The sequence below is a fragment of the Nycticebus coucang genome, chromosome 2 (assembly GCF_027406575.1).
Source record: "Nycticebus coucang isolate mNycCou1 chromosome 2, mNycCou1.pri, whole genome shotgun sequence".
NCBI lineage: Eukaryota > Metazoa > Chordata > Mammalia > Primates > Lorisidae > Nycticebus > Nycticebus coucang.
Genome location: NC_069781.1, coordinates 87,839,687 through 87,856,017, shown reverse-complemented (window position 1 = coordinate 87,856,017; position 16,331 = coordinate 87,839,687). Strand labels below are relative to the sequence as shown.

The window sequence follows — 16,331 nt, the reverse complement described above, 5'->3', positions numbered from 1 at the left end:
GAAGAAAAATAGATGAGGCCAGATGTGGTGGCTCAAACCTATAATACTAGTACTCTGGGAGGCTGAGGTCGGTGGACTGCTTGAGCTCAGGAGTTGGAGACCAGCCTGAACAGGAGCAAGACCTGGTTTCTAAAAATAGCTGGCCTGGCAGGCGCCTGTAATCCAGCTACTTGGGAAGCTGAGGCAAGAGAATCACTTGAGCCAAAGAGTTTGAGGTTGCTGTGCAGTACGATGCCGTAGCACTCTACCCCGGAAAACAAAGTGAGATTGTCTCAAAAATAAGATAAAATGAAATAAAAAGAAAAATAGAAGAGACAGTGTAAAGCAGAGGTTCTCAACCTGTGGGTTGTGACCCCTTTGGGGGTCAAACGATCGTTTCACAGGGGTGGCCTAAGACCATCCTGCATATCAGGTATTTACGTTACAATTCATAACAGTAGCAAAATTACAGTTATGAAGTACCAACGAAAATAATTTTATGGTTGGGGATCACCAGAACATGAGGAACTGTATTAAAGGGTTGCCGCATTAGGAAGGTTGAGAACCACTTGTGTAAAGTTATTTTTCTTTGAGAGGTAGCAGGATGCACCTTGTTATAACCTTGCATCATGCAAATCTTGCTAACAACCCTCAACCTCAAAATATTTCCTGAAGTTAAGTGTTTACCATTCTAACAATCAGAGGCCTCCATTTGCATTGCAGTAGAGGTAAAGCCTTTCATTAGATTTCTTACATTTCCAAGAAGACAACTGGGGAGGCAGGCAGACATCCACTTTCCACCTCAAAGAAAAGTTTGTCTTTGCAGATGGGGACCTGCTGCCCAGGAGCTTATCACATTCTAATATAACTTCAGTGGTTTGGGAGGAGGAGGGCCGCTTCCTGCCGGGAGGTTAGGAGTCTCTATAAGGACTTGATGTTTGGGCGGCATCTGTGGCTCAGTGGGTAGGGCGCCGGCCCCATATACCAAGCATGGTGGGTTCAAACCTCGCCCTGGCCAAACTACAACAAAAAAATAGCAGGCGTTGTGGCAGGCGCCTGTAGTCCCAGCTACTCAGGAGGCTGAGGCAAGAGAATCGCCTAAGCTCAAAAGCTGGAGGTTGCTGTGAGCTGTGATTACACAGCACTCTACCGAGGGTAGACAAAAAAAAAAAAAAAAGACATTACCTTTCAGCTGGAATTTTACAGCTTTAATAAATGCGTAAAGGCCAGAGGTGGTGGCTCACATCTGTATTTCCACTATTCTGAGTAGGAAATATAGGAAATGAGGCGGGAGATCACTTGAATGCAGGAGTTGGAGGTTTCTGGCTAGGCGGAGGCCACAGCACTCTAGCCTGGGGAACAGAGTGACACTTTGCCTCAAAAAAAAAAAAAAACAAAAACAAACAAACAAACAAAAAAAAGTGCCTCACCGAAGGGAATAATTGGCAATTGAAGATTTACCCAGAGGTTGCCAAGGAGCTACAGAACGTCTCGCTTCGGCATCATCAGAATCGATAGGAAAAGAATGGGGTGGCGCCTGCTCAGTGAGTAGGGCTCTGGCCCCATATACCGAGGGCGGCGGGTTCAAACTCAGCCCCGGCGAACTGCAACAAAAAAACAGCTGGGCGTTGTGGCGGGCGCCTGTAGTCCCACAGGGAGGCTGAGGCAAGAGAATCGCGGAGGCCCAAGAGCTGGAGGTTGCTGTGAGTCCTGTGACGTCATGGCATTCTACCGAGGGCGGTAAAGTGAGACTCTGTCTCTACAAAAAAAAAAAAAAAAGAGAAAAGGAGAATGGGAAAAAAGAAAACCTTGAGAACGACTCAGGAACGGTGCTTTCGCGGCTCTCAAGCTGAAAACCCTTTTTCACTACAATACTCACTACCTGGGGAGGAAAGGAAGACCGGACTTTAGGACAGCAGTCCGGACCGCAGCTGGGGGCGGAGCCACGGCAGGGCGGAGCTACGGAAGCCGAGCGGGCGCGGGCAGTTCGGCGGAGCAAGCGTGGGCGTAAGCCGCACACCCGGGGGCAGGTTTGGTTCCTCCGGCGCAATCGGGCGGTCCTCTGCGCATTCCCCGCCCACACCCACAAGTACTTCTGCTGTTGCCTCGGCTCGCCAGACGGAGACGCAACCTTTGAGTCCCTGTGTGGCTTCTGTTGGGTCAGCGGCGTGAAGGCCCCTCCGCGGCGTGTCATCGGCGCCTCCCGGGCCCTGGTGCGCCCGCCTGGCCGGCGGCGCTCACGCCGGAGTCTCCCGGCTGGTCAGGGGGTCCGGCCACCGCCTCAACGGCGGCTCCGCCGGACTCGCGGACCGGGCCGCAGCCCATGCCCCGGGCGGACGGCGTCATGAGGCACCTGCCGTATTTCTGCCGGGGCCAAGTGGTGCGGGGCTTCGGCCGGGGCTCCAAGCAGCTGGGCATCCCCACAGGTGAGAGCAGGGAGGCCGGTGTTCCCCTTGGTCGGGTCACGCGACGGGGGCTGAGTTGGTGGCCTCCGGTCTCGGGATCGGGTCTTGGAGTCTGTAAGCTGCCTCGCCGGGTGACGCCCGCTCCGCCGCCGCGACCCGCCTTCTTTGGGGCAGAGGACCTTAGGTCAGGTTGAGGGCACTCGAAGCTCAGGGAGGGCTGGAAATGAGGGATGGTGATGGCCAGAGGGCAGATGAGTCTCGACATCTTTCTTTGACGCTTCCCTGTCCAGCCGAGATACTGTCGGCCGAGCTCGGCTCGCCCATTAGAGAACGTAATGTGGGCCAGATTGGCTGAATTCTCTTCTCAAGCTCTTTTTTTCTTTTGAGAAAGAGTCTCACTTTGTTGCCCTGGGTAGAGTGCGTGGCGTCACAGCTCACAGCAACCTCCAGCTGCTGGGCTTAAGTGATTCTCTTGTCTCAGCCTTCCGAGTAGCTGGGACTACAGGAGCCCTCCACAACGCCCAGCTATTTTGTTGTTGTTGTTGCAGTTTGGCCGGGGCCGGGTTCGAACCCGCCACCCTCGGTATATGGGGCCGGCGCCCTCTCAAGATGACTCTTAAGGTGTTTTTTTTTTTTGTTTAATTTGTTATATGTAGTGTCCATATGACGACTCAAGTAGTTGAATGAGAGCCAGCTGCTTTTGTCTACATTAGTTTTAATGATCAAGACCTGTTTAATTAATCGTTACATGTCAGACTGACTCTTAGTCTTTCAGCTTGGGGCCCTAGGCTTGTGTATTTTAAAAGTCACAATCTTTTCATGTGATTTGGAACCTTCTTAGGAAAGAGCAGGTCTTAAAACGTTTATCTGTTCTTGTACCTGTTTTTCTTTCCCCTCCTACCCCAGAAGTGTTTTTCTGGAGAGCTTTATGCACTTGTACTTTATTCCTAACTTAGCCACACAAAGGGGAGAAAGAAATCTAAGCCAGAAAATGGAAGGCTAATTTTTTTTTTTTTTAGACAGAGCCTCACGTTATCACCCTGGGTAGTGCAGGGGTGTCACAGCTCACGGCAACCTCCAACTCCTGGGCTTAAGCGATTCTCTTCCCTCAGCCTCCCAAGTAGCTGAGACTACAGGCGCCCACCACAACTCAAGGCTATTTTTTGGTTGTAGTTGTCATTGTTGTTTGGCAGGCCTGGGCCGGATTCCAACCCACTAGCTCTGGCGTATGTGACTGGCACTTTAGCCGCTTGAGCTATAGGCGCCCAGCAGAAGGATAAAATTGATAATTATATGCAAGGCCCTAGGATTCTTGTGAATGTAATGGTTAGATTAACCTTACATATGATTATTACAAATATTTAATATGAAATTCCTAACACTCAAAATATTTACTTCTGTTATTTAGCAAACTTTCCTGAACAAGTAGTAGATAATCTCCCTGCTGATGTATCCACTGGCATTTACTATGGTTGGGCCAGTGTTGGAAGTGGAGATGTCCATAAGATGGTGGTGAGCATAGGCTGGAACCCATACTACAAGAATACAAAAAAGTCCATGGTAAGCATTGTGGTTTGCTCTGTAACTGACAATGGGATGAATGGTTTAGACTAATACATAGTATTAGATGTACATAGAATTCAAGAATGGTAATCACAACGTAATTTAAATATTAGGATTTTTGGCAGCATACTTGAAAGATTTAAAAATTATTATTTACTGTTTAAATAGAATATCTTTTTACTTTTGACCTACTTGTGTCTTTGGATCCAAAGTTAGGCTCTTATAGACAATGTGTAATTGGATTTTATGTGTAAAAATATATATATTTTTTGAGACAGACTCTCACTTTGTCCCCCTGGGTACAGTGCCCTGGTGTCATAGCTCACAGCAACCTCAAACTCTTGCACTCAAGTGATGTCTTGCCTCAGCCTCCCGAGTAGCTGAGACTACAGCCACCACACTTGGCTATTTTTATGAGATCTTGCTCTTGCTCAGGCTGGTCTCAAACTTCTGAGCTCAGGCAATCCACCCACTTTGACCTCCCAGAGTGCTAGGATTATAGGTGTAAGCCACCTTTACCTTGCCTGGCCTGTATTTTCTTTCTTTTCTTTTCTTTATATATATTTTTTGAGACAGAGCCTCACTATGTCGCCCTGGGTAGAGTGCCATGGCATCAGCTCATAGCAACTTCAAACTCTTGGGCTTAAGCAGGTCTCTTACCTCAGCCTCTCAAGTAGCTGGGACTACAGGCACCTGCCACCACGCCCAGCTATTTTTTTTTGTTGCAGTTGTCATTGTCGTTATAGCTGGCCTGGGCTGGGTTCGAACCTGCCACCCTTGGTGCATGTGGCTGGCGCTGTAACCACTGCTGCCGGTATCAAGCCTGAATTATCTTTTTAAATCCATTCTGCCAGTCTCTGCCTTTTGATGGGACCATTTAATCAATTTGCATTTAAAGGAGGATAAAGAGGCACTTCTGCTAGTTTGCTATTTGTTTTCTATGTGCCTTATAACTTCCTTGTCTCTCATTACCTTCATTACTGCCTTTTGTATTTAGTTGGTATTTTTGTAGTGTTAATTCCCTTCTCATTTCCTTTTGTGTCTCTTCTTTTCTTTTTCTTTTTGGATAAGTCTTACTGTGACGCCCTGGGTAGAGTGCAGTGGTGGTATGATAGCTCACAGCAACCTTGAACTCTTGGCTCAAGTGATCCTCTTAACTTAGCTTCTCCAGTAGCTAGGATTATAGGCATAATGCTCCAGCTAGTTTTATTTCTTTTTTTACCTATATTTAATAGAGATGGGGTCTTGCTTTTGGTCAGACTGGTCTTAAACTCTTTCTTTCTTTCTTTCTTTCTTTTTTTGAGACAGAATCTAACTTTGTTGCCCCCAGTAGAGTGCTGTGGTGTCATAGCTCACAGCAACCTCAAACTCTTGGGCTCAAGTGATTCTCCTGCCTCAGCCTCTTAAGTAGCTGAGACTATAGGCACCTACCACAATGCCTGGCTATTTTTAGAGACAGGATCTCACTCTAGCTCAAGCTGGTCTCGAACTCGTGTGCTTAGGTGATCCATCCACCTCAGCCTCCCAGAGTTGCTGGGATTACAGGCATGAGCCACTGTAATGTTCCGGCCTTGGTCTTGAACTCTTTTTTTTTTTTGGCTGGGGCTGGGTTTGAACCCGCCACCTCCGGCATATGGGGCCAGCGCCCTACTCCTTTGAGCCACAGGCGCCGCCTGCTCTTGACCTCTTTTCTTTTTTTCTTTTGTCTTTGAAACAGAGTCTCAAGCTATCACCCTGGGTAGAGTGCTGTGGCATCACAGCTCACAGCAACCTCAAACTCTTGGGCTTAAACGATTCTGTTGCCTCAGCCTCCCAAGTAGTTGGGACTAAAGGTGCCTACCACAACACCCAGGTATATTGTTTTTTGGATGTAGTTGTCATTGTTGTTTGGCAGGCCCAAGCTGGATTCGAACCTGCCAGCTCTGGTGTATGTGGCTAGTGCCCTAGCCACTGAACTACAGGCGCTGACCCTGGTCTTGAACTCTTGAGCTCAAGTAAGTAATCCAACCACCTTGGTCTCAGAGTGCTATCTTTATATATAGCATGAGCTACAGTGCCCGGCCCCTTTTGTGTATTTTCTACAGATATTTTCTTTGTGGCTACTGTGGGCAATAAAATCCTGAAATTTGAAGTCTGTTGAAGTTTATACCAACTTTACTAGCATATAGAACTCACAAATTCCTTTCTTTTTTTTAATTTTTTTGAGACAGTGTCTCACTTCATTGTCCTCAGTAGAGTGCTCTGGCATCATAGCTCACAGCAACCTCCAATTCTTGGGCTCAAGCTACCCTCTTGCCTCAGTCTCCCAAGTAGCTGGGACTATAGGCGCCTGCCACAACACCCAGCTATTTTTAGAGATGGGGTCTGGCTTTTGTTTAGGCTGGTCTTGAACTCATGAGCTCAGGCAGTTCACCTGCCTCGGCCTCCCAGAGTGCTGGGATTATAGACGTGAGCCACCATGTCCAGCCTCAGATTCCTTTTTTTAAAATTAATTACAAGGGCAGCAACTGTGGCTCAGTGGGTAGGACGCTGGCCCCATATACCCAGGGTGGCGGGTTTGAACCTGGCCCCTGCCAACCTGCAACAAAAACATAGCCGGGTGTTGTGGTGGGCACCTGTAGTCCCAGCTACTTGGGAGGCTGAGGTAAGAGAATCGCTTAAGCCCAGGAGTTGGAGGTTGCTGTGAGCTGTGACGCCAAGGCATTCCACCCAGGGTGATAGTGAGACTGTCTCAAAAAATAAATAAATAATAAAATAAATTACAACTATTTTTCTGTTGAATGAGGAAAGAAAAGAAGGGGAGGGAAGACTGTCTTATGACTAACTTATTTTTATTAGTTAATCAGGTAATAAAAGTATTACTGGGGCATCTTCTCCCTCCTGCTTTATTTTGCCATTCCATTTTTGCTTTACATGCCTTGTTCCCTTTTGTCACATCACTCACTCACTATTTGAAAGCTGCATGGCCTTCCTGCTCCCATAGCAGTTAGTCTTCAGCTCTGCCTAACTCTAAGAGGTTCCCATACTCAGTGTGTGTCAGAGATAGACAACCTGGATCCCGACCCACCTTAGAACTAATTGTTTAGGTAGTGAAATCTTTTATTTAATACTTGCTCACTCTTTGTCTTTACCCAATTTTTTTCCCCCTTGGTAAGACTCTTACTTCCTTTAATACATGTCAGGGTTTTTTTTTAATTAACAGCAAATCATTCCAGATTTGTGGTATAATATCTACTACCTCACTCAGTTATGTTTACATGTAAGGGTGTGTAGAAATACAAGCGTTGGGAGAATTAAGTTAGCCCAGCATAAACATGAAGATAATATTTCAAATTTCAGGTACTCTGTAATCTGATGGTAATCTTTTTAATGTTTCTTGGCTGTAGGAAACTCATATCATGCATACCTTTAAAGAGGACTTCTATGGGGAAATCCTCAATGTGGCTATTGTTGGCTACCTCAGACCAGAAAAGAACTTTGATTCTTTAGGTAAGTTCTCATTTTGGTTATCTTAAATATTACTGCTGCTAATCACAGCTCCTTACTTTTACTGCTACCACTGATGATAATGATGGCAGGAAAGATGATATTAGAGCATTAGGCACTGTTTTAATCATCTTACATGAATTTAATTCCTTTTATGCCCTATAATGACCATGTGAGGGATTATTTTGTATATTTTGCAGGTAAAGTTTCTTTTATTAAAGAATAGGGTGGTGCCTGTAGCTCAGTGGGCAGGGCGTTGGCCACATACGACTTCAACAACAACAAAAAATAGCTGGCACCCGTGGCTCAGTGGGTAGGGTGCGGCCCCGTATTTTGTGAGACTCTTGTCTTAACAACAACAACAACAACAAAAAGATAGCTGGGCATTGTGTGGGCACCTGTAGTCCAAGCTATTTGGGAGGCTGAGGTAAGAGAATCGCTTAAGCCCAAGAGTCTGAGGTTGCTGTGAGCTGTGACGCCATAGCACTCTACATAGGGCAACAGCTTGAGATTCTGTCTCAAAAAAAAAAAAAATACTGAATATTTGTTTCTTCCATTCGATAATTTACAATGTACACTTTTTTGCATGTAACTTTTTTTTTTTTTGTAGAGACAGTCTCACTTTATTGCCCTCGGTAGAGTGCCGTGGCCTCACACAGCTCACAGCAACCTCCAACTCCTGGGCTTCAGCGATTCTCTTGCCTCAGCCTCCCGAGTAGCTGGGACTACAGGCGCCCGCCACAACGCCCGGCTATTTTTTTGTTGCAGTTCAGCCGGGGCCGGGTTTGAACCCACCGCCCTCAGTATATGGGGCTGGCGCCTTACCAACTGAGCCACAGTTGAGACAGAGTCTCACTCTGTAGCCCTTGGTAGAATGGCGTGGTGTCATAGCTCCAACTCTTGGGCTTAAGCAATTCTCTTGCCTTGGCCTCCCTTGGGCTTAAGCAGTTCTGTTGTCTCAGCCTCCCAAGTAGCTGGGACTACATGTGCCCGCCACAATGCCTGGCTACTTTTGTTGCAGTTGCCACTGCTGTTTTATTTATTTATTTATTTTTTATTTTTACTTTTTGTAGAGACAGAGTCTCACTTTATCTCCCTTGGTAGAGTGTCATGGTGTCACACAGCTCACAACAACCTCCAACTCCGGGACTTAGAGGATTCTCTTGCCTCAGCCTCCTGAGTAGCTGGGACTACAGGCACCTGCCACAATGCCTGGCTATTTTTTTGTTGCAGTTTGAACCCTCTGTATGTGGGGCTGGCGCCCTACCCACTGACCCACAGGTGCCACCCTGCATGTAACTTTCTATAAAATGTTACAATATTAGGGACATCTTTTGTGTACCATTGACTTTTACTTAAGCTTGGGAGAATGGATGAAACAAACAATACTTGGACATCTACCCTATACCAGAAATACTGCCAGCCAGTGAGTTTTTAGGAGAGGTCGAACAAAGGAGTGGTAAGAAGTATGTTAGCAGTTTTTTATCACCTTTACCTGGTTTATTCTCTCTGCAGAGTCACTTATTTCAGCCATTCAAGGTGATATTGAAGAAGCTAAGAAACGACTAGATCTACCAGAACATTTGAAACTCAAAGAAGACAGTTTTTTCCGGGTTCCTAAAGGCAAAATTATGAATGGCCACTGATGAAATATCATCTTATTTATTCATTCACTGATTTCTAGTATTTCACTGTTTATAACTGTCATGTCTCATCTTAGTTATATTTTAAAAATCATTTTCCTTCCACTGTCATTAGTTTAAACAGTACAATTTAGTTACCATATTGTGCTTCACTTATTAAATTAAACCAATCGTGTCATAGCACTACAAAGATTCATTTAAAAATCAAGATTTTTTAATGTATTATGTTGATTAAAATGTACCACAAGAAAGGTATCAGGTGTCTTACGATGGAAATGTAGATGATACAAGTATGGATAAAAAGGCAAGTGACTAGTTTGAGATTAGAACTATAATTCGCATAGTAAAACGCCAGCATGTGTGTACTTGTATAGCATATGCAGCTAAGCAGAGAAAGATTATAAAAGTAAATACAATACATTAAACTTGCTGGACACAGTGGCTCATGCCTGTAATCCTGGCCCTGCGGAAGGCTGAGACAGGAGGATCATTTAGGCTCAGAAATTCAGAACCAACAGCCTGAGCAAAAAGAAGACCTTGTCTTTACTAAAAATAGAATAATTAGCCAGATACAATATCACGAACTTATAGTCCTAGCTACTAGGGAGGCTGAAGCAAGAGGATCACTTGAGCCTAGGATTTTGAGGTTGCTGTGAGCTATGATGATGCTATTGCACTTTGCCTGGGGTGAAAAGCAAGCCTCTGTCTTAAAAAATAAAATGTAAATAGATTAAACAAAAGTTTGATAGTTTATTGTAAACTTAAGGGAAAAATTCACATTTTTGGTATTTTATGCATTAATCTATTATTACAAATGTGAAATATCATTTTGGTTATTTCCTGTGAAGTTATCATTGTACCATGTTAATTGTTCTACAGAGCTGCCTCAATTCTAAGTGGTCCAGATTTCCTCTGCTTTTTTTTTTTTTTTTTGGTATATCAAGACAGTAAAATAGTGTTTTTGTTTTTTGTTTGTTTGTTTTTGTTTTTATCTATAGGTCTCATTTTTGTTGGATAACACTTTTTTTTTTTGGAGACAGATTTCATTATGTCGCCCTTGGTAGAGTGCCATGGCGTCACAATTGAGCCACAACACAGCAACCTCAAACTCTTGGGTTTAGGCGATTCTCTCGCCTCAGCCTCCCAAATAGCTGGGACTACAGGCGTCCACCACAATGCCTGGCTATTTTTTTTTGTTGTTGTTGGTGTTGCAGTTGTCATTGTTTTTTTAGCTGGCCCTGGCCAGGTTCGAACATGTGACTGGTGCTGTAACCACTGTGCTATGGGCACCAAGGCATGGATAACACTTTTTAAGAGTAGATATTTGTATGCCTCAGCATTTTTCTTGACTTTTGCTGATTTTTTCCTTTGAACAATTGTCAGCATCAATTTATTCCTTTTAGAATATCCTACTGTGCTGGAAACTAAGTGCATACCTGTAGTCCCAGTTGCTTGGAGGTTGGGGCAGGAGGATCTCTTGAGCCCAGGAATTTGAGGCCAGCTTGGGCAAAACTGACTCCCTCTTTAAAAAAGAATTAGTTTAAAATTTTTTTTTTTTTTTTTTTTTTTGTAGAGACAGTCTCATTTTGTCACCCTCGGTAGAGTGCCATGGCGTCACAGCTCATAGCAACCTCCAGCTCTGGGGGCTTAGGCGATTCTCTTGCCTCAGCCTCCTGAATAGCTGGGACTACAGGCACCCACCACAACATCTGGCTATTTTTGTTGTTGTTGCAGTTGAGCTGGGGCTGGGGCTGAGTTTGAACCCGCCGCCCTCCATATATGGGCCCGGTGCCCTACTCACTGAGCCACAGGGGTGCCCTAGTTTTTAAAATTAAAAGCCAGAATATCCTATTTAAAAGAGACTGCATCTGCCTATTCTATCCTGTACCTTCACTATGTCAATAGTGGTTATGTGAATGTATGTATTGCATCCTTAGACAAAAAAACAAGTCAGGCAAATCACTCATGCCTGTAATCCCAACTATTCAGGAGGTTGTGGCCTAAGGATCACTTGAGGACAGGAGTTTGAGATCAGCAATGTAGCAAGACCCATCTCTAAAAAAATTTTCAAAACCAACTAACTTCATCCTTAGGTTTCCTCAAGGTTTTTTGTGAACATTTAGCTGTTAGTTTATATGTACCAGTTTCTTAACACAAAATTCTCTTCCCCCTAGCAAAACTAACAGCTGATAAAACTGTAAAAATAGAAACTTATTTTAGATTCCAGGGCAAATCTCAACTGTCATAGTTGTGTATGCACGATGTAATTTAATGCTAGTCTGAAGGGTGCTTGTAGCTTGAGAGAAAGGTATGTATAGAGTTTTAGTTAAATAATATGGATTTTTATTCCTATTATGATTTTTGTCCACTTTAGTCTTTTTGTCTATATTGATAGTTAAAACCTTGGATATTTAGGAATTTTAAGATTACATATCACTTTGGCCCCCTCAGATAGCACATTGTATCATTGGTCACTTTAGCAATAGATAGTGGTGATGAGGGGGTTAAGGGTAGAAAGAAGTACATAGAAGGTAATTTTAAAGATACTTCATTATAAATAATTTTCCCTTCATCTACATAAATGAGTTAGATCCAATTTTATTTTATTTTTTGGGACAGTCTTTGTCACCCTTGTTAGAGTGCCAGGGCATTATAGCTCACAGCAACCTCCAACTCTTGGATTCAAGTGAGCCTCTTGCCTCAGCCTCCCATGTAGCTGGGACTACAGGTGCCCACCACAACACCCAGTTATTTTTAGAGATGGGGGGGTCTCAAATTCCTGAGCTCAAGCAATCCACTGGCCTTGGCCTCTCAGAGTGCTAGGATTATAGATGTGAGTCAGCACCGGGCCTTAGGTCTAATTTTAATTAAAATATAAAGGATAGAGAGAAACTTCTAAAGCTGTTGAAGAAGAGGAAAGCATATAAATTCAGTTTAGTTGTATTTTATTTTTTAGTGTATGAATTATGGTAAACGATAGTCTGTGGCTTTCATTTCTTTATAAAAATGCTTGAAACATAATTTTTACTATTAGAAATCCTATACTTGAAGGAAGCCTCAATTATCAATGGCTTTATGAAGCAACATTAAAAAAATGGAAAATGTAAAAATATTTGTTTTGTCTGATTAGTTTGCTGCTAATTATGTTCTCTTTCAGTGTATGAAAAAATTTTGCTATTTTATTATCCACCTTACATTTTCTGAAATAGCACTTGCTTTTGAGAATTGGATAGTGCGTTATTTAGGTGTTAATTAAGTGTGTCTACATTTTTCAAAGTTTTATGTTATTATAAGTTACAGTGGTACCATTCTGAATGTTTTCAGGCCTTTAAATAAATCCTAAATATTTTTTTCTTCCCTGTGTCAGCTTGAATCTTTTATGTTTCTAATTTGTTGGCTGATTGTTACTCTAAAATGAGTTAAGGGCCAACCACTGTGGCTGATGCCTGTAATCTTAGTACTTTGGGAGGAGGAGGTAGGAGGATGGCTTGAGGCCAGGAGTTCAAGATAAGCCTGAGCAATACAGTGAAATTTGGTGTCTTTACAAAAAAAAAAAGTTAGTCTGGGTGAGGTGGCCCACACCTGTAAACTTAGCACTCTGGGAGGCCAGTGCGGTTGGATTGCTTGAGCTCAGGAATTCAAGACCAGCCTGAGCAACAGCCAGGCCCCCGTCTCTACTAAAAATAGAAGAATTAACCAGGTTTTGTGGTAGGCACCTGTAGTCCAGCTACTTGGGAGGCTGAGGCAAGAGGATCACTTGAGCCCAAGAGTTTAAGGTTGCTGTGAGTTAAGTGCCTTGCCCTCAAGAACCCATTTTCTGTGCCTGCAGACAGGTTTATTTGGAGAGGATTCACAGGGCATCCGTACTCAAAAGTCTCGCGTTCTGAGAGTGAGGGTTCCATTGTATTTATTAGTTATAAGCAACAGAGCAGTATAAGTAAGGTCTGGGTTCTCCAAAACAAGAGTTCTATAACCTTCATGCCTTTTGCCACCAACCTCATAAGCCGTTACTTAGAACTCATGTACCTTTCTCTGTTGCATGCCAGTACTCTTCCCACGGCTCATGTCCAGAGCTCTCATCTTCCTTAACTATGGAGGCTTGCAAGCTTGCAGTTAGGGCTGACCATGTTGTGCAATTGTGATTTGGGAGACAGATGTAAGCTGACATTTGCCCTGAATTCGTGAGGGCAGTTTTGCTTTCCTGATAAAAGTGCTAGCCTTTTTCTGTTCTCTTACCTGGAAAATAATGTGAAGCTAACACAGTCAATCTAACTTTCAGAAATTTGGCTGAGAAGCAAATATATCTTGACTTGCAAGAGAGATGCCATCATAATCAGGTCTGTAGTCCCAGATGCTCAGGCGGATGAGATGGAAAGATTACTTGAGCCCAGGAGTTCCAGGGGAGCTTGGGCAACATAGTGAGGCACTGTTTCATCCTTTTTTTTTTTTTTTTTTCAAGAGACAGAGTCTCACTTTATCGCCCTCCGTAGAGTGCCGTGGTGTTACACAGCTTACAGCAACCTCCAACTCCTGGGCTTAGCCGATTCTCTTGCCTCAGCCTCCTGAGTAGCTGGGACTATAGGCACCTGCCACAATGCCTGGCTATTTTTTTGTTGCTGTTTGGCTGGGGCCGGGTTTGAACCCACCACCCTCGGTATATGGGCCCGGCGCCCTACTCATGAGCCACACGCGGTGCCCAGAGACACTGTCTCATCATTAACAAAAGATAGTGAAACAAACTGTAGAAAAAGCTCTATAAATATGACACAAAGGGATTATCAGACACAGAATTTAAAATGACTTTAATATGTGCAAAGAAATAGACTAAGGGAGGTGGCACACGCCTGTAATCCTAGAGTTCTGGGAGGCCAAGCCTGGTGGATCACTTGGGCTCAGGAGTTCTAGACCATCCTGAGCAAGAAACCGCATTTCTACTAAAAATAGAAAAACTAGCCAAGCATAGGGGAGGGTGCCTATAGGCCCAACTATTCTGCAGGCGGAGGCAAGAGAATCACTTGAGCCCAAGAGTTTGAGGTTGCTGTGAGCTATGATGCCACGGCACTCTGCCCAGGGCAACAGAGTGAGACTATCTCAAAAAAAATAAACTAAGACTGGGCGAGCTGGCAGGTTTGAATCCAGCCTGGGCCCCCCAAACAACAATGACGGCTGCAACCAAAAAATAGTCGGGCGTTGTGGCAGGCACCTGTGGTCCCAGCTATTTGGGAGGTGGAGGCAAGAGAATCGCTTGAGCCCAGGAGTTGGAGGTTGCTGTAAGCTGTGATGCCACAGCACTCTACCCTGGTTGACAGCTTGAGGCTCTGTCTCAAAAAATAAATAAACAAACAAATAAATAAATAAATAAGGCTGGCTGTGGTGGCTCACACCTGTAATTCTAGCAGTCTGGGAGACCCAAGGCGGGTGGACTGCTAAAATAGAGAAACTATGGCAAGAAGCTTGCTTGAGCCCAAGAGCTTGAGGTTGCTGTGAGCAACAACAACAACAAAAAGTATCAAAATGGTAAAATAACAGAGTTGTGTAAAAATTGGGCAGTTTTGAGAATTGTTCAAAATAGAATAGTGGCTTAAATAATGAAATGAAAAAAATGAATGGGTTATATACAGATTAGAGAGTCAGTGATCTGTGAGACTTAAGTCTGTGACTGTGTTGTCATTTATCTATTGTCTCCAAATTCACCATCTAATCTCTGTGATATAGCTGTGACTCTACATTTCTTTGATGGTTGCCTTACTTTAGTCAGGTCATAAAGGAAGTAAGCCCCGGCTTGTTTCACAGACAGTTCAGTAAGTCCTTGGACCTTCCCAGTGCTTCCTTTCCTGTGCCTTACTATACATACATACATACATATATATTTTTTTATTTTATTTTATTTTATTATTATTATTATTTTTTGAGACAGAGCCTCAAGCTGTTGCCCTGGGTAGAGTGCTGTGGCATCACAGCTCACAGCAACCTCCAACTCCTGGGCTCAAGCGATTCTCCTCCCTCAGCCTCCCAAGTAGCTGGGACTACAGGCACCCACCACAATGCCCGGCTATGGTTGCAGCTGGCATTGTTTGGTGGGCCTGGACTGGATTCGAATCCACCAGCTCAGGTGTATCTGGCTGGCGCCTTAGCCGCTTGAGCCATAGGAGCTGAGCCCTTTACTATATATTTGGAGTAAACATACCTGTTTTCAGAATTCCTACTTTGGTTCCATGACCATTACAAGGACCAAGTGAAGTCAGGATGGTAAACTACAGCAGTACTGCCTCTCTAAGGAAACTAGAAGTCACCATCAGAAACCCTGAAAGATTAACTAGTGTGATGATGCTACACAGGAGGCCGAGGGGGAGGACCACTTAAGTTTCAGCAAATTTCTAAGGATTGGCATAAAGAATGTATTGAACACAATACAAAAAGTAATCAGTAGATTGTATTTTGTATTTATTTTATTATTTTTTTGAGACAGAGTTTCACTTTGTCACCCTGGGTAGAGTGCTGTAGTGTCATAGCTCACAGCAACCTCAAACTCTTGGGCTTAAACGATCCTCTTGCCTCAGCCTTCTGAGTAGCTGGGACTACAGGCACCTGCCAGAACACCCAGCTATTTTTTGAGATGGGGTCTCACTCTTGCTCAGGCTGGTCTGGTCTCAAACCCGTGAACTCAAAGCAATCCACCCACCTCGGACACTCAAGTGCTGGGAGGCATGAGCCGCTGCACTTGGCTGAAATCTGTAAGGTTTAAAAATGCAAAAATGCCACAATGTTAAGCTGTTTTGAAATGAATGATAATGAGTATGTAATATATAAAAACTTGTGGGGTGCAGCTAACATGTAGAAGATTTATAGCTTTATGTGCACAAAACAGACAAGTAGATCAGTGAATCCTTCATCTCAAGAAGCTAGGAAAAGAACAGCAAAAGAAACCAGATTAAAATTAAAAAAAAATATTGATGGGTAAAACAAGGACTAGATCAAAACACACGAGACCAAATATAATAAACATGACAGGAAGTTAATTTTTTTCTATTTATTTATTTTTTGAGACAGAGCCTCAAGCTGTCACTCTGGGTAGAGTGCTGTGGCATCACAGCTCACAGCAACCTCCAACTCCTGGGCTCAAGTGATTCTCCTGCCTCAGCCTCCCAAGTAGCTGGGACTACAGGCGCCCGCCACAACGCCCACCTTTTTTTGGTTGCAGCTGTCATTTTTGTTTGGTGGGCCCGGGCTGGATTCGAACCTGCCAGCTCAGGTG

General features: G+C 44.0%; 1 protein-coding gene and 1 long non-coding RNA gene across 2 annotated transcripts; one reads left to right on the top strand and one right to left on the bottom strand.

Moving 5' to 3' along the window:
• Positions 1–1,172: 1,172 nt before the first annotated feature.
• On the bottom strand, positions 1,173–1,517 carry LOC128574753 (uncharacterized). The gene is made up of 2 exons (XR_008376845.1): positions 1,441–1,517; positions 1,173–1,331 (listed from the first exon to the last, which is right to left on the bottom strand). It is a non-coding gene; the product is annotated as an uncharacterized LOC128574753 (long non-coding RNA).
• A 464-nt stretch (positions 1,518–1,981) lies between these two features.
• Positions 1,982–10,015, top strand: RFK (riboflavin kinase). The gene is made up of 4 exons (XM_053575564.1): positions 1,982–2,405; positions 3,793–3,944; positions 7,334–7,436; positions 8,949–10,015. The coding sequence occupies exons 1-4, from the start codon at positions 2,303–2,305 to the stop codon at positions 9,077–9,079; spliced, it is 489 nt and encodes a 162-aa protein (XP_053431539.1). The 5' UTR covers positions 1,982–2,302; the 3' UTR covers positions 9,080–10,015.
• The last annotated feature ends 6,316 nt before the right edge of the window (positions 10,016–16,331 follow it).